This window comes from Saccopteryx bilineata, chromosome 1 (assembly GCF_036850765.1).
Source record: "Saccopteryx bilineata isolate mSacBil1 chromosome 1, mSacBil1_pri_phased_curated, whole genome shotgun sequence".
NCBI lineage: Eukaryota > Metazoa > Chordata > Mammalia > Chiroptera > Emballonuridae > Saccopteryx > Saccopteryx bilineata.
This window is the reverse complement of record NC_089490.1, coordinates 173073401-173094833: the sequence shown is the minus strand read 5'-3', so window position 1 is coordinate 173094833 and position 21433 is coordinate 173073401. Positions and strand designations below refer to the sequence as shown.

Sequence of the window (21433 nt, the reverse complement as noted above, 5' to 3'; positions counted from 1 at the left end):
TCCCTTCTGCAAGCTCCCTTTCAGTGTGGAAGCTCTTTCCTCTTCCAGGGCACACTCAGGGGTATACAGGGATATCTCCCACTCTAAGTTAGTGCAGAGGGTATCTTTGGGAGTCTCTGTAGTTCACATCTACCTACTCACAACACAAATTCATAACCTGTCTCTGAGGCCTGCTCCTGGGCTGCTGCATTCAGGAATTCCAGAACAACTTCTTTCTGCTCTCAGATCTCACAAACCCATCTATGTAGGTTGGCTGGCTTCTCAGGAATGTAACCAAGGGACGTGGTTCACACTCCTTATCTCCGGGACAGTGTCAATCTGCCCATCCGATGCTTCCCCTTCTACTCACCCCTCTACTATCTAACAAGCCCCAGCTCTCCAGCACAGGAGAGGAGATGGGTTTGTTTCAGCTTTATCTGCCACCGGAAAGCTAGGCTCTTGTAAAAAAGTTTTGTCTTAATCTCTTGTTATGCCAGGAGTCTTTTTTGTTCCTGCAAAGCCAAGCTTTTTGCAACAGCAAAGCCAGGAAGAGACTCCTTTTTCTCCCCCTTTTATTGCTGTTAATTTTTTTTTTAAAGCAATAAGCACAGAACGGCTAGCTGCTTGTTAGAGTGGAGTGATAGGCAAAGAGATTGAGAGAATAATGGGTGGAGGAGGCAATCTGTTAATATTATCCCACCATACTTGGGAGGAAGAGACAAATGATAATAAAAATAGGGCTCTTAGAGTAAATATCCTTCCCTCTACCCAGATGAAATGGGGTTCTTAGCCCTAAGAAATAGTGCATGATCTTGGCTCTGATTCTTGCTACATATCGGCAAGAAGACTTCAGAAGTCAGAACCCTTATTTTAAGTAAGCAGACTAACAACAGGGAAAGTTGTCTTCTGGGACTTTTCTTTTCTCTAGAGATCAGTTAGGGAGTGGTTTTGAAAGGTCTGATTCTGTTTTTCTGGTTGGTTCTAGGAATATGACACTTTATATAAAGCTGTTACTTTACTGTGAAAAATCTAGACACAGTGAGAGTAACATTTAGTCTTTTACACCCAGAAACCTATATTACAGGAAGAATCACGGCATAGTTTCTGAGAATGCAGAGGCATTCTCAAACCACTTTTCCAGTTTTAACTTTCATTTAAAAATATGTTGATATTAGAAATTGTTCTAATAAAGTATTAAGCTATTTATAATAAATTATTGCTTACACTTACTTAGTACTTATTATGTGTTGGGTACTAAAACATCTAAGTAATTCAGTTAATACTTATAAAAACCTTAAGCTACACATTCTATTCTAATTTACATATGCAAAAACTGAGGCCCAGAAGGCTAAATTCAAAGTCAGAAGTTAGTATTTATTAGAGATCGAATTTTTTTAAAATTAATTAATTATTTATTTTTTACAGAGACAGAGAGTGAGTCAGAGACAGGGATAGACAGGGACAGACAGACAGGAACGGAGAGAGATGAGAAGCATCAATCATTAGGTTTTCATTGCGCGTTGCGCGTTGCAACACCTTAGTTGTTCACTGATTGCCCTCTCATACATGCCTTGACTGTGGGCCTTCAGCACACCGAATAACCCCTTGCTGGAGCCAGCGACCTTGGGTTCAAGCTGGTGGGCTTTTGCTCAAACCAGATGAGCCCGCACTCAAGCTGGCGACCTTGGGGTCTTGAACCCCCGTCCTCTGCATCCCAGTCCGACGCTCTATCCACTGTGCCACCGCCTGGTCAGGCTAGAGATTGAATTTAAAACACAGAAATCTGATGGTGGAGAAGTGTTTATGCTGCCTATTTGATTATAATGATATTCATCATGATAACAATGGTTAAGAGATTATGGCATAAAAGCGACAATTCTTTGAAAAATAACCTATCGGCTGATTTTAAGCTAATAAATAGATCTAAAAATTTTATTGTGAATTTTTCATTTGATATTTGTGAGACAACGTGTAAGTTACCAGTACGCAGCCTGGAAATGTGACTGGTTCAGAGAACAATTTGTTTTGACTCTTACTTATCAACAGACCCAGAGGTTGTGTGCTCAGTTGTCCTAAGGTCTTCAGGAAACCACAGGTAAGCACCATGGAATTGAAGAGCATCACCTCATAAGAAATTAACATTTTATATTAATTTTTTTAAGAGAGAGAGAGACAGACAGATAGGAAAGGATAGAGATGAAAAGCATCAACTCTAGTTGCGGCACTTGAGTTATTCATTTCATACATGCCTTGGGTCGGTGGGGGGGGGGGCGCCAGCCGATCAATGGCTGCCTGCTCAAGCCAGGGACCTCAGGGTTTCAAACCTGGAACCTCTGAGTCCCAGGTCAACGCTCCACCCACTGCGCCACCTCTGGTCAGGCAACATTTTACACTAATTTTAATGTGCTGGGCTTTGAAAGGATCTGCATGAACTGCCGATGAAGAATCTTTTCGAATTATACATAAAAGACACAAAGAAATGGTATTTCTTGTTAGCATTGTCTCATACACCTTCTCAAGGCCATTAGCATTCCATAATTCATTCAAAAATATTTATTGAGCACATGTTATGTGTCAGACACTGTTAGGAGTACTAGGGACGGGGCAATGAGAACAAAATTTTTGTCCTCGTGGAGTTTAATTTTAATGAGAGGAGAAAGATGAAATCAATAAATAGAGTATTACAATGTGCTAAGGCAAATACTACTTTTCTCCAAAATCAGGCTTTAAATAAGGGAAAAGTAGACTATAATAATGCAATTTAATCAGGAATCAAAACTGTTTTCTCTTCTGGACCGTCCGCTTCAGCTGTCTGGAGCTTTTAGCCTAATCTCGATCACGCTGTTAACGTGAAGTTCAAATTACAACAATAAGGGAACAAAAACGCGCAATTGCTGATTAGCTACCACCAAGCTGTGTCAAGCATTGTGCTAAGTGATTTACTTTTTTAATTTTTAAAACGACCCTCGGAGGTAAGCACTTTCACTCCCATTTTCCAGACAAGCAAACTGAGTTCCAGAAGCGCAAGTCCCAGTTAATGGCAGACCCGAAGCTGGAATAGGGATGACTACCTCCAAAGCTCTTCTACAGCACGGCGGCAGGAAAAGCGGTGAGCACACAGGAAAAGAATTACAAGAACTGACGCTGGCACGTCAGGGAGGAAAAAAAAAAAAACAAACCCGGTGAGAACCAGCCACGCGCCAGAACAAACTCGTGGAGCCGTCGCAGGCAGGCGGCGCCGGAAGTCAGGCTGCGGCTTCCGGACCTGAAAGCCGGAAGTGGCTCATTAGCGCCGCCGCCAGGTGTTCGCCAAGAGACTTGCTCTTCGGCATCAGCTGCCAGGCGGCTAAGAGGTTCTCCGAATCCGCTTCCAAACGCGTCCGCAAGTCAAAATGTCTCACCCGTGCCCCCAAACTAAGCCTTCCAACCCCAGTAATCCCCGAGTCTTCTTTGACGTGGACATCGGAGGCGAGCGAGGTGAGTGGAGTCTGATATTCGTATAATGAAACTCGAGGGGCTGGGTTTCCTGGGATTCCGGGGACTCCGGGGGTGGCGTTCGGCTTGGTTCGGGGGCGGCTCCGTGCAGCGGCGGGGGGGTGGGGTGGTGGCCGCCCAGGTTGGACCGCCGGAGCAAATCCAGGCGATCGGGGTTGGGTCGAGCGAGCGCTCTTGGAGAATGCCACCGATCGCGCGGAAGTTTCTGGAAATTCCTGGTTCGGGGATTGTGGTGGCCTTGAGGTTTGTCTGTCCTGATTTGTTCGCACCTTCCCGCCACCTTGTACCGTCAAATTGGAATGAAATAAGATTATTCTATGTTTGCAGTGAGACATTCAGGAAACCCATCGATGTGCGTCAGTGGGACTCCAGCCCCGCCATGCGTTGTGCCACGCGAGCTATGTCAGCAGTTGTCATGCTATTTATAAAATAAAGCGACTTTTGCTTGTTGCTTTTTTTCCCTATTATTGATTCTCAAGTCAGTGGTCCAGCCAGATTGACGACCATTTTCTCTAGTTGGGCATTGGGGGAAAGTGTGTGCGATGCAGCAGTGTGGTTGCCTAGGCTACACGTGAAGCTTAGGAACTCCTAAACTCTGAGGATTAGCATATTGCTGTGTAGCCCGATTGCACGTGTTCTGGAACATGTTAGAATCGCTGGTCAAACAGTGTGTTTGAATGTTACACAAACGAACACATCAGGATTCAGGGACCCCCTTAGATTGTGTGGATACACACACTTATGTGTACATTCAGTTTCTTTTAAACTATTTTCAGGTGTATTTTTATCTGCCTTACGAGTTACCTAGAATGGGAGCTTTTCTCCAGCCTTTGCTGTAGAAGCTGCAGCAGGCTGGTTCCACAGAGCACAAAGGTTACAGCTGAGTTTTAGGTATAACTCAGCCAATCTTACCACACGGAGAAGTTTTAATTTTTTTTTTCCCTATTGGTTACTTGGTAATTGCAAATTCTGAGTACCTGTTGAAGAAATTACTCAGAATTTTAAAACCATTTGTACTTCGTGGTATCCCTTTTATGGTGCTAATCTTCTGGCTACTGTACTGTAAGATGTAGAAGAATAATTGTTTCAGATTTATCTAGATGCTTGGCACTTAACATTAGGTAGGCTAAATTTGAATTCTAGAAAAATGACCAAAAAGAGCTTGGAATCTTCGTCACTGTAATTATCCTTTGCTTATTTGGTTGGTTGTGTTGATACTAACACAATTTTTTTTCTTTTTTAATTTTTTTTTCAGCCGGTCGAATTGTCTTAGAATTGTTTGCAGATATTGTACCCAAAACTGCAGAAAATTTTCGTGCATTGTGCACAGGAGAAAAAGGCATTGGACCCACTACTGGGAAACCTCTCCATTACAAAGGATGCCCATTCCATCGAAGTATGTAAATTTTCTGAGATGGATTCTTTGTATAAATCAGCAATTTTCAACCTTTTCATCTTATGGCACCCATAAACTAATTACTAAAATTCTGTGGCACACCAAAAAATGTTATATTTTTGGCCAGTCTGACAAAAAATATAGGTATAGTTGCGATTCACATCAGACGGCTGTTGTGTTGGCTGTTGCTGACATTTTTTATTTGACTGTAAGGGAAAAGACATCATTGCCATGTTTTAAAAATTTTGGGGACACACTGGTTGAAAATTGCTGTTAGAATTAAATTCTGTCCTATAGGGAAAAAAACAGTGAGGCAAAGATTAAAGACTACTGTTAGTTTCCAAGAGGATGCTTTGAGACCTGAGACAATAGCTGAGTTTCATAGAAGTTGCAGAGTGAAAGGCAGAATTAATTATAGGAGGATAACAGGGTTTCTTTATATAGAAATGGACTATCCCAGTTCAATTTTATTAGATTGAGAAAAAAAGGAGTGGCCGTAATAAATAAGCAGACCTTGGATAGCTTGACTGCCTGGTGATAAAAAGGTTATACCTACTTTTTGGGCAGGATTTCTTGGGAAGGCTGCAGCCAATTTAAAGGTTCGGTGTCTTGGACACGTGGTGTGATTTGTGATTACAAGATAACATTTCACCCATCTTATCCAGGAATTCTTATCTTTTGTCTTCAGGATCTAGTCTAGTTATTGAGTAGTCAGGCACTCAATAAATATTTAATGAATAAACAAATAAGTGGAGCTATAATCATTTGAGTAGTTACATTAAAAAAAACTTGATTAAGAAAAAATTAACATTGATTTAAAAATATTTAAACTGTTGATTTATGCTTAATATCAAAATCTGCTAATAAAGTATATGCGGAAAAGAGTTAACATTAGCAGGTCTGGGACTGCTATCCTTAGAAAGGTCCACTCACAAGGGTGGTGGTTGGCTGGAATCTGGGAACTTGGAACTTGAACCTTACCTGAAATTGGCAAGGTGGTTTACTTGTCTAGATTGTTATACAAATAATTTGATTTCTTCTTGGGAGCTTGGAAATTTGGTACCTGTTAGGCAGAGAGTGCCTATATGATCATCCTTAATGAAAACCTTGGGTGCTGAGTCTCTAGTGGCCTTTCCTGGGCAGAAACATTGTTACACTTTCTTTGCTGGGGGAGGAGTGTGCTCTGTGCTCATGGGAGAGAAGATCACAAGGAAGCCAGTGGATTAGACTCTGCCTGTAACTTTTTTCTTTATCATCCAGCTGTGTATCCTTACTGTGTAGCTATAATACAACCAAATGCTTAGTCCCATGAGCCATTGAGAGTCTGTGAACATGATGAGGGTCTTTAGGAATTCTTAACACCAAGAGATGATTTTTGTTAAAATACTTCCATTGCATTATAACAAATCTGGGAGTAATTGGTCTTTATTTAGTGACTAATATGTGCCTAAGGACATAGTTACAAGGATAAAAAACAAAAGTTGCTTTACATACGGAATTAATTGCTGGAAGAGATAGATGATAATGACCTATAATGACCTATGGAGATAGAGTTAAGCTACTGGGGGAGAAAAATTAGGAGCTCTAACTTTGGGGTGCCAGTTTTATTACAGAGGTGCCATTTGAATGAATTTCCTGAGTGTTAGTGGGGGAGCAGTCAGTACAAGTAATTTGGACTTCGATTATGAAGTCTTTTAAAAGTAAAGTGATAGGGAAAGGCAGGAGAGTAACATTACCAGAAAGTTCTGTTTTAGGCAGTTGTCTTTATTATCACATATTCATTATTGAACATTTTTGAAGTCATATCTTGGTCTCTAATAGCAATTTTCCTTATTTGTAGTTATTAAGAAATTTATGATTCAGGGTGGAGACTTCTCAAATCAGAATGGGACAGGTGGAGAAAGTATTTATGGTGAAAAGTTTGAAGATGAAAATTTCTATTATAAGGTAAAGTAGATAAAATGCATGTTATGTTAATAAAGGGTGTTATGTGTGGACACTTTTTGGATTAAGACATTGATAAGTGTTTCAAGTGGGCTTAGATTCTTTTTTTAAAAAGGTATCTTATTTGTAAATATGTCTTTGATATGGAAAATTTTCATGCAGTAATGATTTGGCAAAAATACTACAGTTATTTCAGTGTAATTCAAGTTTACATACTTCAGTAAAAATAATGGGTTTTTAAGCGTGGCCACCATATGGCAAACTTGTTTCCAGGAAGAATGTTCTCATAATCAGAAGGATGGTAACTTGTGCATCTTTATGCTTGAATTTGAAGAGCAACAAAACCATCGCTAATATCCAGGATGTCAGGGGATTTGCAAACTAGAGGATATGGTTAATGTCCAGGCTCCTAAAGGACATTAGTGGTGCCTGTGCCTTCTTATCTTCATTGTCCCAAGATGTAATCGGGTTATATTGCATCATTCAAGTTATAAGAATGGACATGTAAGTACAAAAGTAAAGTGATGCCTTTGGAAATGAGGAATGTGAACCAGGTAATCAGGATAACTAGAAAATCTCATCGGTTTTTTTTTTTTTTTGTATTTTTCTGAAGCTGGAAACGGGGAGAGACAGTCAGACAGACTCCCACATGCGCCCGACCGGGATCCACCCGGCACACCCACCAGGGGCGATGCTCTGCCCACCAGGGGGCGATGCTCTGCCCCTCCGGGGCGTCGCTCTGCAGCGACCAGAGCCACTCTAGCACCTGGGGCAGAGGCCAAGGAGCCATCCCAAGAGCCCAGGCCATCTTTGCTCCAATGGAGCCTTGGCTGTGGGAGGGGAAGAGAGAGACAGAGAGGAAGGAAGGGGTGGGGTGGAGAAGCAAATGGGCGCTTCTCCTATGTGCCTTGGCTGGGAATTGAACCCGGATCCCCCGCACGCCAGGCTGACGCTCTACTGCTGAGCCAACTGGCCAGGGCCTCATCGGTCTTTTAAGCAGTTATTTATTGACTGCAACTATGTGTGTTTAATACTGTCACTGGTACCGACTTATAAAAAAGGCCTTCATGACAAGGACTTTATAATCTTACTGGGAAGACAAGGTTAAAACACATGGGACAACTGGGTAATATGCAAATAAATGCCAAAGTGATTAAAACTTTATGTATATACTATAGGAGCGAGGTATGGTTTATAATATGGTGGAAATTATTAGGAAGCATTGAGGAGGAGTGGATACATACAGTGGGCAAATGGGCCCTTGCAAGGTGGCTGAGATTTGGTTAGGTAGAAACGAAATAGGAGGGATGTGAGTGAGGGAAGACAAAGGTAGTAGGAGGCTGAGGAAATAAAATTAGTATTCTATTTTATTTCATGGAAAAGCACCAAACTTTTGGAAAGGAAAATGGGAAGCTACCAGAAGGCTGAAAACTAAGATTATGTGATGGTCATATTGATATAAAGAAAGGAGGCCTACTTAAAGGACATGTAGCTCTTGCCTTCTGCAGACTTGGTGACCTTGAGTTAGGTTTAGATTGGAGTAGGGGAAAAGGCATTTTAGGTGGGAAGACAAACATTAGAGTTACAATACTGGGCCCAACAAGGAATAAATGTAGAAAACCTGAGGATAAAGTGCAAAGATGAAATGGCTTCACAGAACCTTTGAATAGGTCAGGGCCAAGGAAGAAATTTGATTTCAGTATGTATGTGCACAGTAGTGATTCCCCTGGGATGAAAGCCATAAAGTTTGGATTCTTTTGAGATTACATAATTGAATGTTCTGTCACAACTGAATAACTTGTCACTGTTCCCAGTTTATTGATATGTAAAGAAAGTATCATAATGTAGGCCCATAAAAGTGGGAAGACTGTTTAGTGCTTCTCAGAAAAAAAGCATCCATCATAAAAAGTGGGCAAAGTGTAATTATTAGATTTCCTTAATCTAGCATCTGGAAGATGAGATAGAAGCATTTTCTTGATATGGGCAATTTACAAATACCTGCTTTCCCCACCCCACTGCTATTTCTGTTACTGTATTTGACTTCATAAGTTTTTCTTAAAGTGATTAAGCCCAGGTAGCTCAGAGCATCTTCCCAAAGCACAGAGGTTGCTGGTTTGATCCCTGGTCAGGGCACATACAGGAACAGATCCATGTTCTTGTCTCTCTCTCCCTCCGTCTCTCTAAAATCAATAATTTCTTTTTTAAAGTGATTAAGTAATGCTATACTTTGTGAATTAAAGATTGCAATTTATGCAAAGTAAAATTATACTTTGTTGTTTGATCTAAATGGTATTGCAGTCTACTATAGTTTTATGTGAATGGTCAGAAAAAGAACACACTGGTTGGTACCTCTAACCTTGCTTTTCTTCTCTACAGCATGACCAGGAGGGTTTACTGAGCATGGCCAATGCAGGCTGCAATACAAATGGTTCTCAGTTCTTTATCACAACAGTTCCAACTCCTCATTTGGATGGGAAACATGTGGTATTTGGCCAAGTAATTAAAGGAATGGGTGTGGCAAGAATTCTGGAAAATGTAGAAGTGAAAGGTGAAAAACCTGCCAAAGTAAGTGTATTCTCTTAGTTGCTATCTTAAAGAACTGTAAGTAAAAAGGATCTGATGATTTTTATCTGGAAAATGTTAGGATGATTTTTGGTAAAGAAGCTTGAATCTGCCACTTTTTCCTTTAACTCGAAGGAAAAGATAGGGCAGTTAAGAAAAGATTTTATTATATCAACTTCAGTTTTGGTGATTTAAGTCTTCCTATACCTGCAAAACTTTGAGTGAATCTGTATACTAGTCCAGCCTAGAGAGAGGACAGGAAATGAAGAATCCTGTCTAGATTCGGCCATTTAATTGGCTGTTTGGCCTTAATCTTAATTCAACTTTTCTTGGCCTGATTCCTCATCATACATAATTACTTAAGGGTTTAGACTACATTATATAACTGTTAAAGATCCTTGTGCTCTAAATCAGTGTTCCCCAACCTTTTTTGGGCCACGGACCGGTTTAATGTCAGAAAATATTTTCACGGACCAGCCTTTAGGGTGGGATGGATAAATGTATCACGTGACCAAGACAAGCATCAAGAGTGAGTCTTAGACGGATGTAACAGAGGGAATCTGGTCATTTTTAAAAAATAAAACATCATTCAGACTTAAATATAAATAAAACGGAAATAATGTAAATTATTTTTTCTCTGCGGACCAGTACCAAATGGCCCACGGACTGGTACCGGTCCGCGGCCCTGGGGTTGGGGACCACTGCTCTAAATGACAGAATCAAAATGCCACACTACTGCCTAACCCAATTGTTGGGTTGTGAGTGAGAATTGGAAAGTTAGATGCCTGCAGTATATGAAGGAGATAGTAGTAAATTGACAGCAATGCCCCACCTAAAGAAAATTATGTAGAGGATCATCAAGTTTTCAATTTATTTTGTATACACTTGAGATGCTGACTAGCAGTAAATAATTTTGTAAAACAGAAGCATTTGTTCTATTACTTGGAATATTTATAGAGGGCATTCTTGTAATTAGAGCAGATAGATGAGCCTCCTCAAGTCAATCTATCATTTTAGAAATGCCTTGGACTGTGTTACAAATGACTTGCAGCTGGATAGCTTTTAAATCTAGAACATTTTCTTTTATATGTATCATTAATATGGTAGTGCACTTCTACAATTTAGGATTATCTTTACAGTTGTGCATTATTGCAGAATGTGGAGAGCTGAAGGAAGGGGACGATTGGGGAATATTCCCAAAAGATGGCTCTGGTGACAGTCACCCAGATTTCCCTGAGGATGCAGATGTAGATTTAAAAGACGTGAGTACTTGCACATTAGTCAAACTTTTATTACTTAAAATACTTAGTACTAAAATGTTGAGATTTTTATGTCAGTCTTAGTGATAGAACCTAGCATTAAACCACAACACTTACTAAAATACAACTCTTTGTATTTTGTACAGGTAGATAAAATATTATTAATAACAGAAGACTTAAAAAACATTGGAAATACTTTTTTCAAATCCCAGAACTGGGAGATGGCCATTAAAAAATATACAAAGGTTTTAAGGTAAAAAACTTTTAATATATTACTTTTAAGTGAAATTATAAGCTGAAATTCAAGAGTTCACTGTATTTTTTGCACATTATTTGCAGAGTGACCAGTTGTGTCGAAGTAGCTGCATTTCTTTTGTTGTCTATAGCTTAGTTTGAAAAGTTTCAAAATAAGGAAAAGTTGAAAGAAGTACATGAATGAATGCTCACATACCTTAACCTTACATTCACTAGTATTTGTTTTTGCATAATCTTTTTTTTTTTTTTTTTTGTATTTTTCTGAAGCTAGAAATGGGGAGAGGCAGACAGACTCCCGCATGGATCCACCCGGCACGCCCACCAGGGGGCGATGCTCTGCCCACCAGGGGGCGATGCTCTGCCCCTCCGGGGCATCTCTCTGTTGCGGCCAGAGCCACTCTAGTGCCTGGGGCAGAGGCCAAGGAGCCATCCCCAGCGCCCAGGCCATCTTTGCTCCAATGGAGCCTTGGCTGCAGGAGGGGAAGAGAGAGACAGAGAGGAAGGAGAGGGGGAGGGGTGGAGAAGCAGATGGGCGCTTCTCCTGTGTGCCCTGGCCGGGAATCAAACCCGGGACTTCTGCATGCCAGGCTGACGCTCTACCACTGAGCCAACTGGCCAGGGCCGCATATCATTTTTGAAAGGAAATTGCAGATACCATGACACTAAACCCCTATAAATATTTTAGTGGTTATTTCCTAAGAAATAAGGACCTTCTTCTACATAGCCTTACTAGCACTAAAACACCCCGAAGTAGTAGTGATACAGTATTATCTAATATGTAATCCATATTCAAGTTTCCCAATTAAAAGAAATTATTTTCTCCAGAGTCTATTGTATCATTTGGTTTTATGTTTTTAGTTTCCTCTAATCTTTAATAGTCCTTATTCTGCAAGCTTTTTTAGTTATTTGCACTTAGTGGAGTCTTAAGTAGGATGTCTTACTGCTTCAAGATCAGGCTAAGGATAAATATTTTGCAAGAGGACTTAAGTAGGTGATGTTGTATATTTTCCATATCGCATGTTAAAGACAAGTCATTTTGGCCTATTTTGAGTTTTGGCACTTAATTAATGTCAGCCAGATATCTGTTATAAAAGTGCCTTTTCCCCTTTGTAAATAATAAGTACTCTGTGAGGTGATATGTGAAATTGTGCATATTCAGTTTCTGACATTTCATCCAGTGGTTTTACATCACTGATGATCCCTGCCTAAATCAGTTACTAAATTCATGATTGTGGAACTGCAATTTTCTAATTTTGTCACTTGTTCTGTAGTTATTAGCTGGCATTCTAATGTTTGAAGGGATTCCTCTCTCTCACCTCCTTTTAAAAATTTTTTTAATTTTATTATTTTTTTGTATTTTTCTGAAGTTGGAAACAGGGAGGCAGATTCCTGCATGCGCCCGACTGGGATCCACCCGGCACGTCCACCAGGGGGCGATGTTCTGCCCATTTGGGGCGTCACTCTGTTGCAACCAGAGCCATTCTAGCTCCTGAGGCAGAGGCCACAGAGCCATCCTCACGCCCGGGCAACTTTGCTCCAATGGAGCCTTGGCTGTGGGAGGGGAAGAGAGAGACAGAGAGGAAGGAGAGGGGAAGGGGTGGAGAAGCAGATGGGCGCTTCTCCTGTGTGCCCTGGTCTGGAATCGAACCTGGGACTCCTGCACACCAGGCCGACGTTCTACCACTGAGCAAACTGGCCAGGGCCTCTCACCCCCTTTTTTAGAATTACTGTAGACCTGTGGATTTTTTCAGTTCAGCCTTTCCTACTGTTACCATCATTCTTTTGAAGCCCAAAGGGTTCTGGGTTTTCCCAGTGGAAGCCCCTTTTCTACATCCTCTGACGTGTCCTCTTAGTCTGTGATCACTGGGCTCACTTTCTGGCACAAGAAGCTCCTGGCTTATCTTGATGAGAGAGAGACAGGCAAAAACATCGATCTGTTTCTTTATGTGCCTTGTCCTAGGATCGACCCAGCAACTTCATATTTGGACAGCTCCCTAACCAACTGAGTTGTCTGGTCAGACAGTGTACTCCAGGCTCATTTCATGCTTGTTTCCAGATCTAGTATCAGTGATTTCTCCAAGGAACCATGAGTTTTTTCAATGGGCAATATACTTCGGTAAACAAATTCTGGGGACCAGGCATGCTCATTGTTTCTGAGCCCTTTTCATTGGACAGAGCTAGGAACTGTATTACATGACAGCTCAAACCAATACTGCAGGGTTCTCCACCTTTCCCATTCCATTCCCTTCTCATACAATGAGAACCTTGCTTCTCAAAAGTACATAACAGAGACCTGGTTCTTAAAAATAGAATGCGTTATGGTAATTGTGCTTAACTATCTTCAGATTTGCGGTTTATTCTGTCTGACCTATGGTGGTGCAGTGGATAAAACATCGATCTGGAATGCTGAGGTCGCAGTTTTGAAACCTTGAGCTTGCCTGGTCAAGGCACATATGGGAGTGGATGCTTCCTGCTCTCCCCCTTCTCTCTCACTAAAATAAATTTTAAAAAGAGATTTGGGGCCCTGGCTGGTTGGCTCAGTGGTAGAGCGTCAGCCTGGCGTGCAGGAGTCCCGGGTTCGATTTCCGGCCAGGGCACACAGGAGAGGCACCCATCTGCTTCTCCACCCCTCTCTCTCTCCTTCCTCTCTGTCTCTCTCTTCCCCCTCCTGCAGCCAAGGTTCCATTGGAGCAAAGTTGGCCCGGGCGCTGAGGATGGCTCTATGGCCTCTGCCTCAGGCGCTAGAATGGCTCTGGTTGCAACAGAGTGACGCCCCAGATGGGCAGAGCATTGCCCCCTGGTGGGCGTGCCGGGTGGATCCCCGGGTCAGGAGCATGAGGGAGTCTGTCCGACTGCCTCCCCGTTTCCAACTTCAGAAAAATACAAAAAAAAAAAAAAAAGATTTGGGGCTTATTCTTTCTTTCTTTCTTTTTTTAACAGAGACAGAGAGAGTCAGAGAGAGGTATAGACAGGGACACAGACAGGAACGGAGAGATGAGAAGCATCAGTCATCAATTTTTCGTTGCAACAACTTACAGTGTGTCCATAAAGTCATGGTGCACTTTTGACCGGTCACAGGAAAGCAACAAAAGACGATAGAAATGTGAAATCTGCACCAAATAAAAGGAAAACTCTCCCAGTTTCATACCTATTCAGTGCAGTTTGATGTGGGCTCACACAGATATTTTAGGGCTCCTTAGGTAGCTATCCCGTATAGCCTCTACAGACTTGTCACTGACTGATGGCCTACCAGAACGGGGTTTCTCCACCAAACTGCCGGTTTCCTTCAACTGCTTATCCCACCGAGTAATGTTATTCCTATGTGGTGGCGCTTCATTATAAACGTGCCGATATTCATGTTGCACTTTGGTCACGGATTCGAATTTAGCAAGCCACAGAACACACTGAACTTTCCTCTGTACCGTCCACATCTCGACTGGCATGGCCGTGGGCTGCTCCACTGTATACACGGTGTTATGTCGTCATCTGCGCACGCGCACATGCTGCCTCATCATCCTACAGAAACTGGGAGGGTTTTCCTTTAATTTGGTGCAGATTTCACATTTCTATCGTCTTTTGTTGCTTTCCTGTGACCGGTCTAAAGTGCACCAGGACTTGACGGACACACTGTAGTTGTTACTGATTGCTTTCTCATATGTGCCTTGACCGTGGGCCTTCAGCAGATCGAGTAACCCCTTGCTCGAGCCAGCGACCTTGGGTCCAAGCTGGTGAGCTTTTGCTCAAACCAGATGAGGCCGCGTTCAAACTGGCGACCTCAGGGTCTCAAACCTGGGTCCTCCGCATCCCAGTCCAATGCTCTACCCACTGTGCCACCGCCTGGTCAGGCTTGGGGCTTATTCTTAATTGGCCTGTTTGAACACTTGAGGGAAAAGTTAGAACAAATTAGAAAGTAGTATTGAATGAAAAGTATGTGAATATTAAGAATATTAATATAGCTTGACCTGGCGGTGGCGTAGTAAATAGAGCGTCGGACTGGGATGCGGAGGACCCAGGTTCGAGACCTCGAGGTCGCCAGCTTGAGCGCAGGCTCATCTGGTTTGAGCAAAGCTCACCAGCTTGGATTCAAGGTCACTGGCTCGAGCAAGGGGTTACTTAGTCTGCTGAAGGCCTACGGTCAAGGCACATATGAGAAACAATCAATGAACAACTAAAGTGTTGCAACGAAAAATTGATGCTTCTCATCTCTCTCCGTTCCTGTCAGTCTGTCCCTATCTATCCCTCTCTCTGTCTCTGTTAAAAAAAAATTAATATAGCATTTGATGACTTATATCAGAAATAACATTTTTGGCACAGATGAAGCAGAGTAAGTCTTGTTTAGGCTTATATACTACTTTTATTACTGTGTTCTCTAGATACGTGGAAGGTTCAAAGGCTGTTACTGAAGAGGCAGACAGGTTGAAGCTGCAGCCTGTAGCTTTAAGCTGCATGCTGAACATTGGTGCTTGTCAGCTGAAGATGTCAAACTGGCAGGGAGCAATTGACAGTTGTTTGGAGGTAAGTCTGTTTGATGTTGAATGTTTGGCAGGGTTGCATTATGACTAAGGAACCTGAGTGAAAACAGTTTTAAATACGTTAATATATCATTGCATAAGACCTAGTGAGACTCGATAAAACATGTCATTTTATCTCTAAATATTTTGGACCTTCAGGTTTCCTCTCAAACCATTTACTTAGCTTATGTTACTTAATGTCTATGAAGATAAAGATACTTTATTCCTTAAAGCACATGTACCAGCTTACTTATTCAGTTAACTTACTGAACACCTGTTATTTGCTAGGCATTGGGAGGCAAAGCTGGGAATGACTAAGAATGAGGGTTGTGGAGCCAGTCAGACAGGGTCTTTTTTAAATTAGACCTCTGTCACTTACTTTGTGATCTTGAGTAAGTTCCTAATGTTAGAGAATCTGAATTTATGTGTTACATGGAATAATACCTGCCTCATGGGATTGTAACAAGGATTATATAACATATGCAAAGCATTTAGTGTTGGGCACATGGTAAGTACCTAGCAGAGACTAGGTATCATTAAAAGACAAGCCCAGCCCTGGCCGGTTGGCTCAGTGGTAGAGCGTTGGCCTGGCGTGCAGGAGTCCCGGGTTCGATTCCCGGCCAGGGCACACAGGAGAAGCACCCATCTGCTTCTCCACCCCCCCCCCTCCTTCCTCTCTGTCTCTCTTCCCCTCCCGCAGCTGAGGCTCCATTGGAGCAAAGTTGGCCCGGGCACTGAGGATGGCTCTATGGCCTCTGCCTCAGGAGCTAGAATGGCTCTGGTTGCAGCAGAGCAACGTCCCAGATGGGCAGAGCATCGCCCCCTGTTGGGCATACCAGGTGGATCCTGGTCGGGTGCATGTGGGAGTCTGACTGCCTCCCCGTTTCCAACTTCAGAAAAATACAAAAAAAAAAAAAAAGAAAAAGACAAGCCCCCATACACTCCAGGAGCTTTTTATTTGGCTCGTTAGGGAGACATCCAGGGAGACTATCGGTAAAGGCGACAGCATTACTTTCTTTAAAGAAAGCAATTCTGACTCCCTATATATAGTTGAAAAAATTTCCAAACTAAAGCATGTATTTTAGAAAGACCCCTTCAGTAATTTTTAACATAGATTGCACATTGAGCTATGAACACAGAGCAGCTATCCTCAGAACAAGTAGAAATAAAATGAGATGCTAATTTGGTAGGGTAGGTGGTAGAGAGATTAGAATGTATTTAGAAGGGAGCACACAACAGAGGGGAAATATTAAGAGGAAAAGATGTACCAGTCTCTGATATCTTTTTGACCTTTTTTTTTAAAGATTTTATTTATTCATTAGAGAAGGGGGGAGAGAGAGGAGGGGGAGGAGCAGGAAGCATCAACTCCCATATGTGCCTTGACTGGGCAAGCCCAGGGTTTCAAACCCGTGACCTCAGCGTTCTAGGTCAACGCTTTATCCACTGCGCCACCACAGGTCAGGCTCTTTTTGACCTTTGTGAGGCAGATAATATACCCTTTTTAGTAATATCTGATATTGACCTTTAAAAATGTTAAGTAAATATATTTTTAAAACATTTGTTTCAGAGGAGAGAAACATTTGTTTCAGAAGTTATTCATCATCCTAAAAAAAATCCTAGATTTCAGATAAAGAATGTATACAAGTTTTTATTCAAAGTAGGATTAAAAAAAAATAATCAGGGCCGAATCAGGACATAGAAACCACACAATAATTTTTTTAAAATTATTTATTCATTTTAGAGAGGAAGACAGAGAGAGAGAGAGAGAGGGGAGAGAGGAGAGAGAGACAGGAGGGAGGAGCTGGAAGCATCAACTCCCATATGTGCCTTGACCAGGCAAGCCCAGGGTTTCTAACCGGCAACATCAGCACTTCCAGGTTGACGCTTTATCCACTGCGCCACCACAGGTCAGGCCCCACACAATAATGAGCAGAGAAAGTTTAAAATAAAATGTTAGAGGGAATAATAAGAGATTGGTTGGTTAGTAAAGAAAATTCTAAAGTTACAGGAATAGCAGATATATTTATTTACATTAGGTAAAATACAGGAGCACCTGTTTCCCCTAGGCTGCAGTGGACTCCCCTAGGAAGAGGCACCTCTCAAGGCCCTCTGCTGAGATCCAGACCTCATCAGAGAGGGGATGGCTGTGGCTCACTGACTGGCAGAGGCGTTCATTGGGCACCATACTGGGGAGACTCACTGCAGTGTCTGGGAATCTGGCCTTTGGGAGGTGTGTGCGAGCTCTGCAGGCACCTAATGAGATGAGCACACTGGAACTGGAAGGGAACCAGGTTTCTCTCCCATGTCCATATAGCGCCCTCTGCTGACAAAATTTCATATTGTGCCAGCTGGCTTAGAAGAGTCTAGTTGCATTTTCACAGCACAGTGATTTGGAGCTGACAGGCTATAAATGAAACCTAGCATATATATTTAACACTTAATATTTATGTAAAAATATTAATTTGATAATTTTTCTGTAGGCTCTTGAAACAGACCCATCAAATACTAAAGCACTATACCGTAGAGCTCAAGGATGGCAAGGATTAAAAGAATATGAACAAGCACTGGTAAAACTTTGTTCTAAATTTCAATTTTTAAAAATAGCCACCTTCATAAATCATACCTCTAATATTTAAAAAAAAATTTTATTCTAATTAAAGGCTGATCTTAAGAAAGCTCAGGAGATAGCACCAGAAGATAAAGGTAAGTTGGCAGTATTTGTCCGTTAGGAATTTATCAGAATTAAACATTATTCCCTTTGCCACTTAGATGTTTATTTGTTCAATAGGTGTTACAGAACGCCTGCCATTGGGCCAGGTGCTGGTCATACTGCAGTGAACAAGTCCGGGTCCCTGCCTCAGGGACCTTACACCCAAGCCCCTCCCCAGAATACCAGTTCTCACATGTCTTAATACTAGTTGTTCTACTGTATCATTTGAGATCTATCCTGTTAGTTTAATTCCAGTAGGAGTGCAGCAGTAAAAGAGAACTATAGTGAACTTAATGTTTAGGACATTTCTAAAGCTGAATGTATGTGGCCATAACCTAACTCTTCTAGCTAACAGATTTGTGTTTTAGGAAAACTTTGGGAAGTGGTGACAAAAATAAGTTTCTCAAATATACCAACTGCTAATAGGGATACTGATCTAGATATTAAAGTATCTTTGGTTTCTTTATAACTGAAGTAAAACTTAACTGCCCTCTCTAATGGAGAAGGCAGCCCTGTATAATTCATTTTGAGTGCTCACAATGGACAGTCTTCTAAAATGATCGTCATGATTTTTGTATTTGTGATTGCTTTCTCAGTGTAAATAATCTGAATAGGGCAGGACAGGTTTTATCAAGGGGGAGTTATCATATTAAAACTTGGTCAATCTAATTTTTTGATGTTTGAAAAATAACTCATATTACAAATTTATTTTGCAGCTATCCAGGCAGAATTGCTGAAAGTCAAACAAAAGATAAAGGCACAGAAAGATAAAGAGAAGGCAGCGTATGCGAAAATGTTTGCTTAAAAATGAATTCATTTCTGCTAAAATATTACACATTGATGTGTAAAGGCAATAGAAAATGTAAAGGTTTCTTGTCTATTACATAGCCCTTCTGTGTTTCCTCTGAGACTGCAGTTCCCCCATTGTTTACAGTTTAGGAGTACTGGGCTCTGTTCACTCTTTAATAAAAGTGCTACAAATTACAGGAAGTTGATTTTTTTTTCATGGCTGTCCGCATTATTCACAAATAATGGTGTTCAACCTATTATTTATTTATATCAACTGAGAGGCAGGGAGGCGGAGAGACAAACTCCCACATGCTCCGGCCCAGGATCCACTGGCGAGCCCAGGATCCACTGGCAATCGCCGTCTGGGGCTGCTGCTCTGGTGCTCGGCAGCTGAGCTGTTTTAGCACCTGAGGCGAGACCACGGAGCCATCCTCAGTGCCTGGGGCCAGCTTACTTACTCAAGCCATAGTTGTGGAAGAGGGAAAGGTGGGGAAGCAGATGTTTGCTTCTCCTGTGTGCCCTGACCGGGAACTGAACCTGAGACTTCCACACACTGGGCCGATGATCTATTTCTGAGCCAACCGGCCAGGGCTTCAACCTGTTTTCAAAGTAAGGACACATCTTGTTGAATAAACAGATGAAAGCTTAAGTTTACATTACTTCCCTCAATTCTTTGATGTAGCTCTTTATAAACTGGTTTGTGCTAGTGTTTGATACTTACAGATAACACAGATATTCATGTTCAGGGGGTCAGCAAACTTTCTCCAAAGGGTCAGATAGTAAAGTTTTAGGACCACTGTATTCTGTCTTAACTGCTCACTTCTGCAGTTGTGGCCATAGACAATTACATAAACCAGTGGGCTTGAACGGCATGGCTGTGTTCCAGTAAAACCAAAAAGGGGTGAGCCAGATGCCAACCTCTGGTCTAGAATATGTGTTTATTTCTATACTTCAAGTCTTGAGTTTGATGAGTCAAATTTACATGAAATCCCAATAGTTTATTCTGCCATTGGTAATGAATCTTTGAAGAAGTTAAGAAGCTACATCACTTATAAAGTTTTATTTAAGATAAATACTGATAATATTTTATAGGACATTAGGTACAGTATAAAATTTCTATTTCCCTGATATTTCATGAACCTTCTGATCAATAATATCTTGTAAGATATTTTGACACTTGCTAACTTTTCAACATTTTAAAGTTAGCTTTCTATTAAAGAAGGTGGTTACCAGACTTGCCTGCAAATGCAGTCAGTTGCAGTTTACATTCCATTGTAAGCAGGTCCTCCACCACCTTCGGGTACCACCCAGTTAATATTCTGACTTGGATCTTTAATATCACATGTTTTACAATGCACACAGTTCTGAGCATTTATCTGTAACCGAAATCCGTCACCTTGCTCCAAAGGTACAAATTCATAAACTCCTGTAAGGAGAAATAAATATTGTAAAGTACCTAACTTTTTTAACTTAAAATTCAAAAATAGAAATTGAAGTCTTGGAAACAGTAGCTACAGAAACCATTAAGGTTTGTTTTCTGAATGTTTACCCGTAGAGGATAATACAAAGATCTTGGTTGCTTTTGAATTACATATATATATACACACACATATAATATGCTATATGGTGCTATAGCTGAAAAAACAAAATAGATCCGGTCTTTATCTGTAGTTTAAAATCCAGTATGATGACAAGTAATTAAAGTCAAAAGACTAAAGTCCCTGCCCTCAGGCATTCCAGTCCCCTCTCCACTGTATCCTAATTTTTACATATCTGAATACAGTACTCTTTCTATGGTTTGAGACCCAGTTACTATTTTATAATTCTAGTTGAAAACTCAGCACTAACAGATACAGTGTTCATGATGAATTTAAAGTTTGGGGCCACTTTCTTGAGGTGGATATGGTTATAGCCTAGTATTTTAGCACCTATACATACCGTGTGTGTGTGTGTTAGCAGTCATGACAAATGATATTTTAAAAAGTCATGTGAACGTGGAAAAAGGAGGTATTTGGTATTCCATAATCCTTATCTTGTCCAAGGGTGGATACTGAAAGGCTTTTTTTGAGAAATGGAATCTGAATTAGGCTTCACAAAAAGTCCCTATTATTTTAACATTGCTAGAGTAAGAACCATAAAGTAATGTTTCTAAAGGAGCTAGATGTACAGTTTCCAAGCAGTGGAAGTCTATTTTGCACATGTTTAAAGCAAACACCTATATTGTAGGAATGAACAGAAATCAGCACTGACCTGCGGGGCAGAATCGCTGCTCAGGCCCATCATATATTGACAGGTTTCTGTTTACAGGTACACTGTCATCCTTTAAGGTTAAATGTGCTGGCTGGTCATGTTCATGATTAGTACCACTCAGAGCCACAGATGACAAAAGGTCAAAACTAATCTGTCCATCAGGTTTCGGATACTCAATAGGTGTGCAATCCTTGGCTGGCTTGAGCTGATCAGAGTCAGAACCTTCAACATATTGAGAAAGATTTTAAATAAAATTATACAACTAATTTTAAAGTACTTTAAA

General features: G+C 41.3%; 2 protein-coding genes across 4 annotated transcripts in view; one reads left to right on the top strand and one right to left on the bottom strand.

Annotated features, from left to right (window-relative positions):
- Nucleotides 1-3258: 3258 nt before the first annotated feature.
- PPID (peptidylprolyl isomerase D) lies at nt 3259-19095 on the top strand. Its single transcript, XM_066279855.1, has 10 exons — nt 3259-3456; nt 4730-4870; nt 6711-6817; nt 9191-9379; nt 10516-10638; nt 10782-10888; nt 15264-15405; nt 17882-17968; nt 18062-18104; nt 18828-19095. The coding sequence occupies exons 1-10, from the start codon at nt 3372-3374 to the stop codon at nt 18914-18916; spliced, it is 1113 nt and encodes a 370-aa protein (XP_066135952.1). The 5' UTR covers nt 3259-3371; the 3' UTR covers nt 18917-19095.
- ETFDH (electron transfer flavoprotein dehydrogenase) overlaps nt 15392-21433 on the bottom strand; it is a 38557-nt gene continuing 32515 nt past the window's right edge. Inside the window, exons 12-14 of one of the 3 annotated variants that reach the window (XM_066279847.1) lie at nt 21151-21372; nt 20140-20326; nt 15392-15458 (exon numbers count right to left, since the gene is read on the bottom strand). In XM_066279847.1, the coding sequence (XP_066135944.1) occupies nt 20163-20326; nt 21151-21372 (386 nt within the window). In that variant the 3' untranslated portion in view covers nt 15392-15458; nt 20140-20162. Of the gene's footprint in view, nt 15459-18907; nt 19499-19941; nt 20327-21150; nt 21373-21433 lie in introns of those variants that run through there. The other 2 variants (XM_066279840.1, XM_066279830.1) reach the window with 2 other exon arrangements.

Excerpts from the sequence above, each read along its gene's own strand:
- PPID (XM_066279855.1), top strand. The coding sequence starts at position 3,372 with ATGTCTCACCCGTGCCCCCAAACTAAGCCTTCCAACCCCAGTAATCCC. Across the intron at positions 10,639-10,781 it reads CAGATGTAGATTTAAAAGAC|GTAGATAAAATATTATTAAT; the intron begins GTGAGTACTTGC and ends TATTTTGTACAG. Across the intron at positions 18,105-18,827 it reads GATAGCACCAGAAGATAAAG|CTATCCAGGCAGAATTGCTG; the intron begins GTAAGTTGGCAG and ends TTTATTTTGCAG.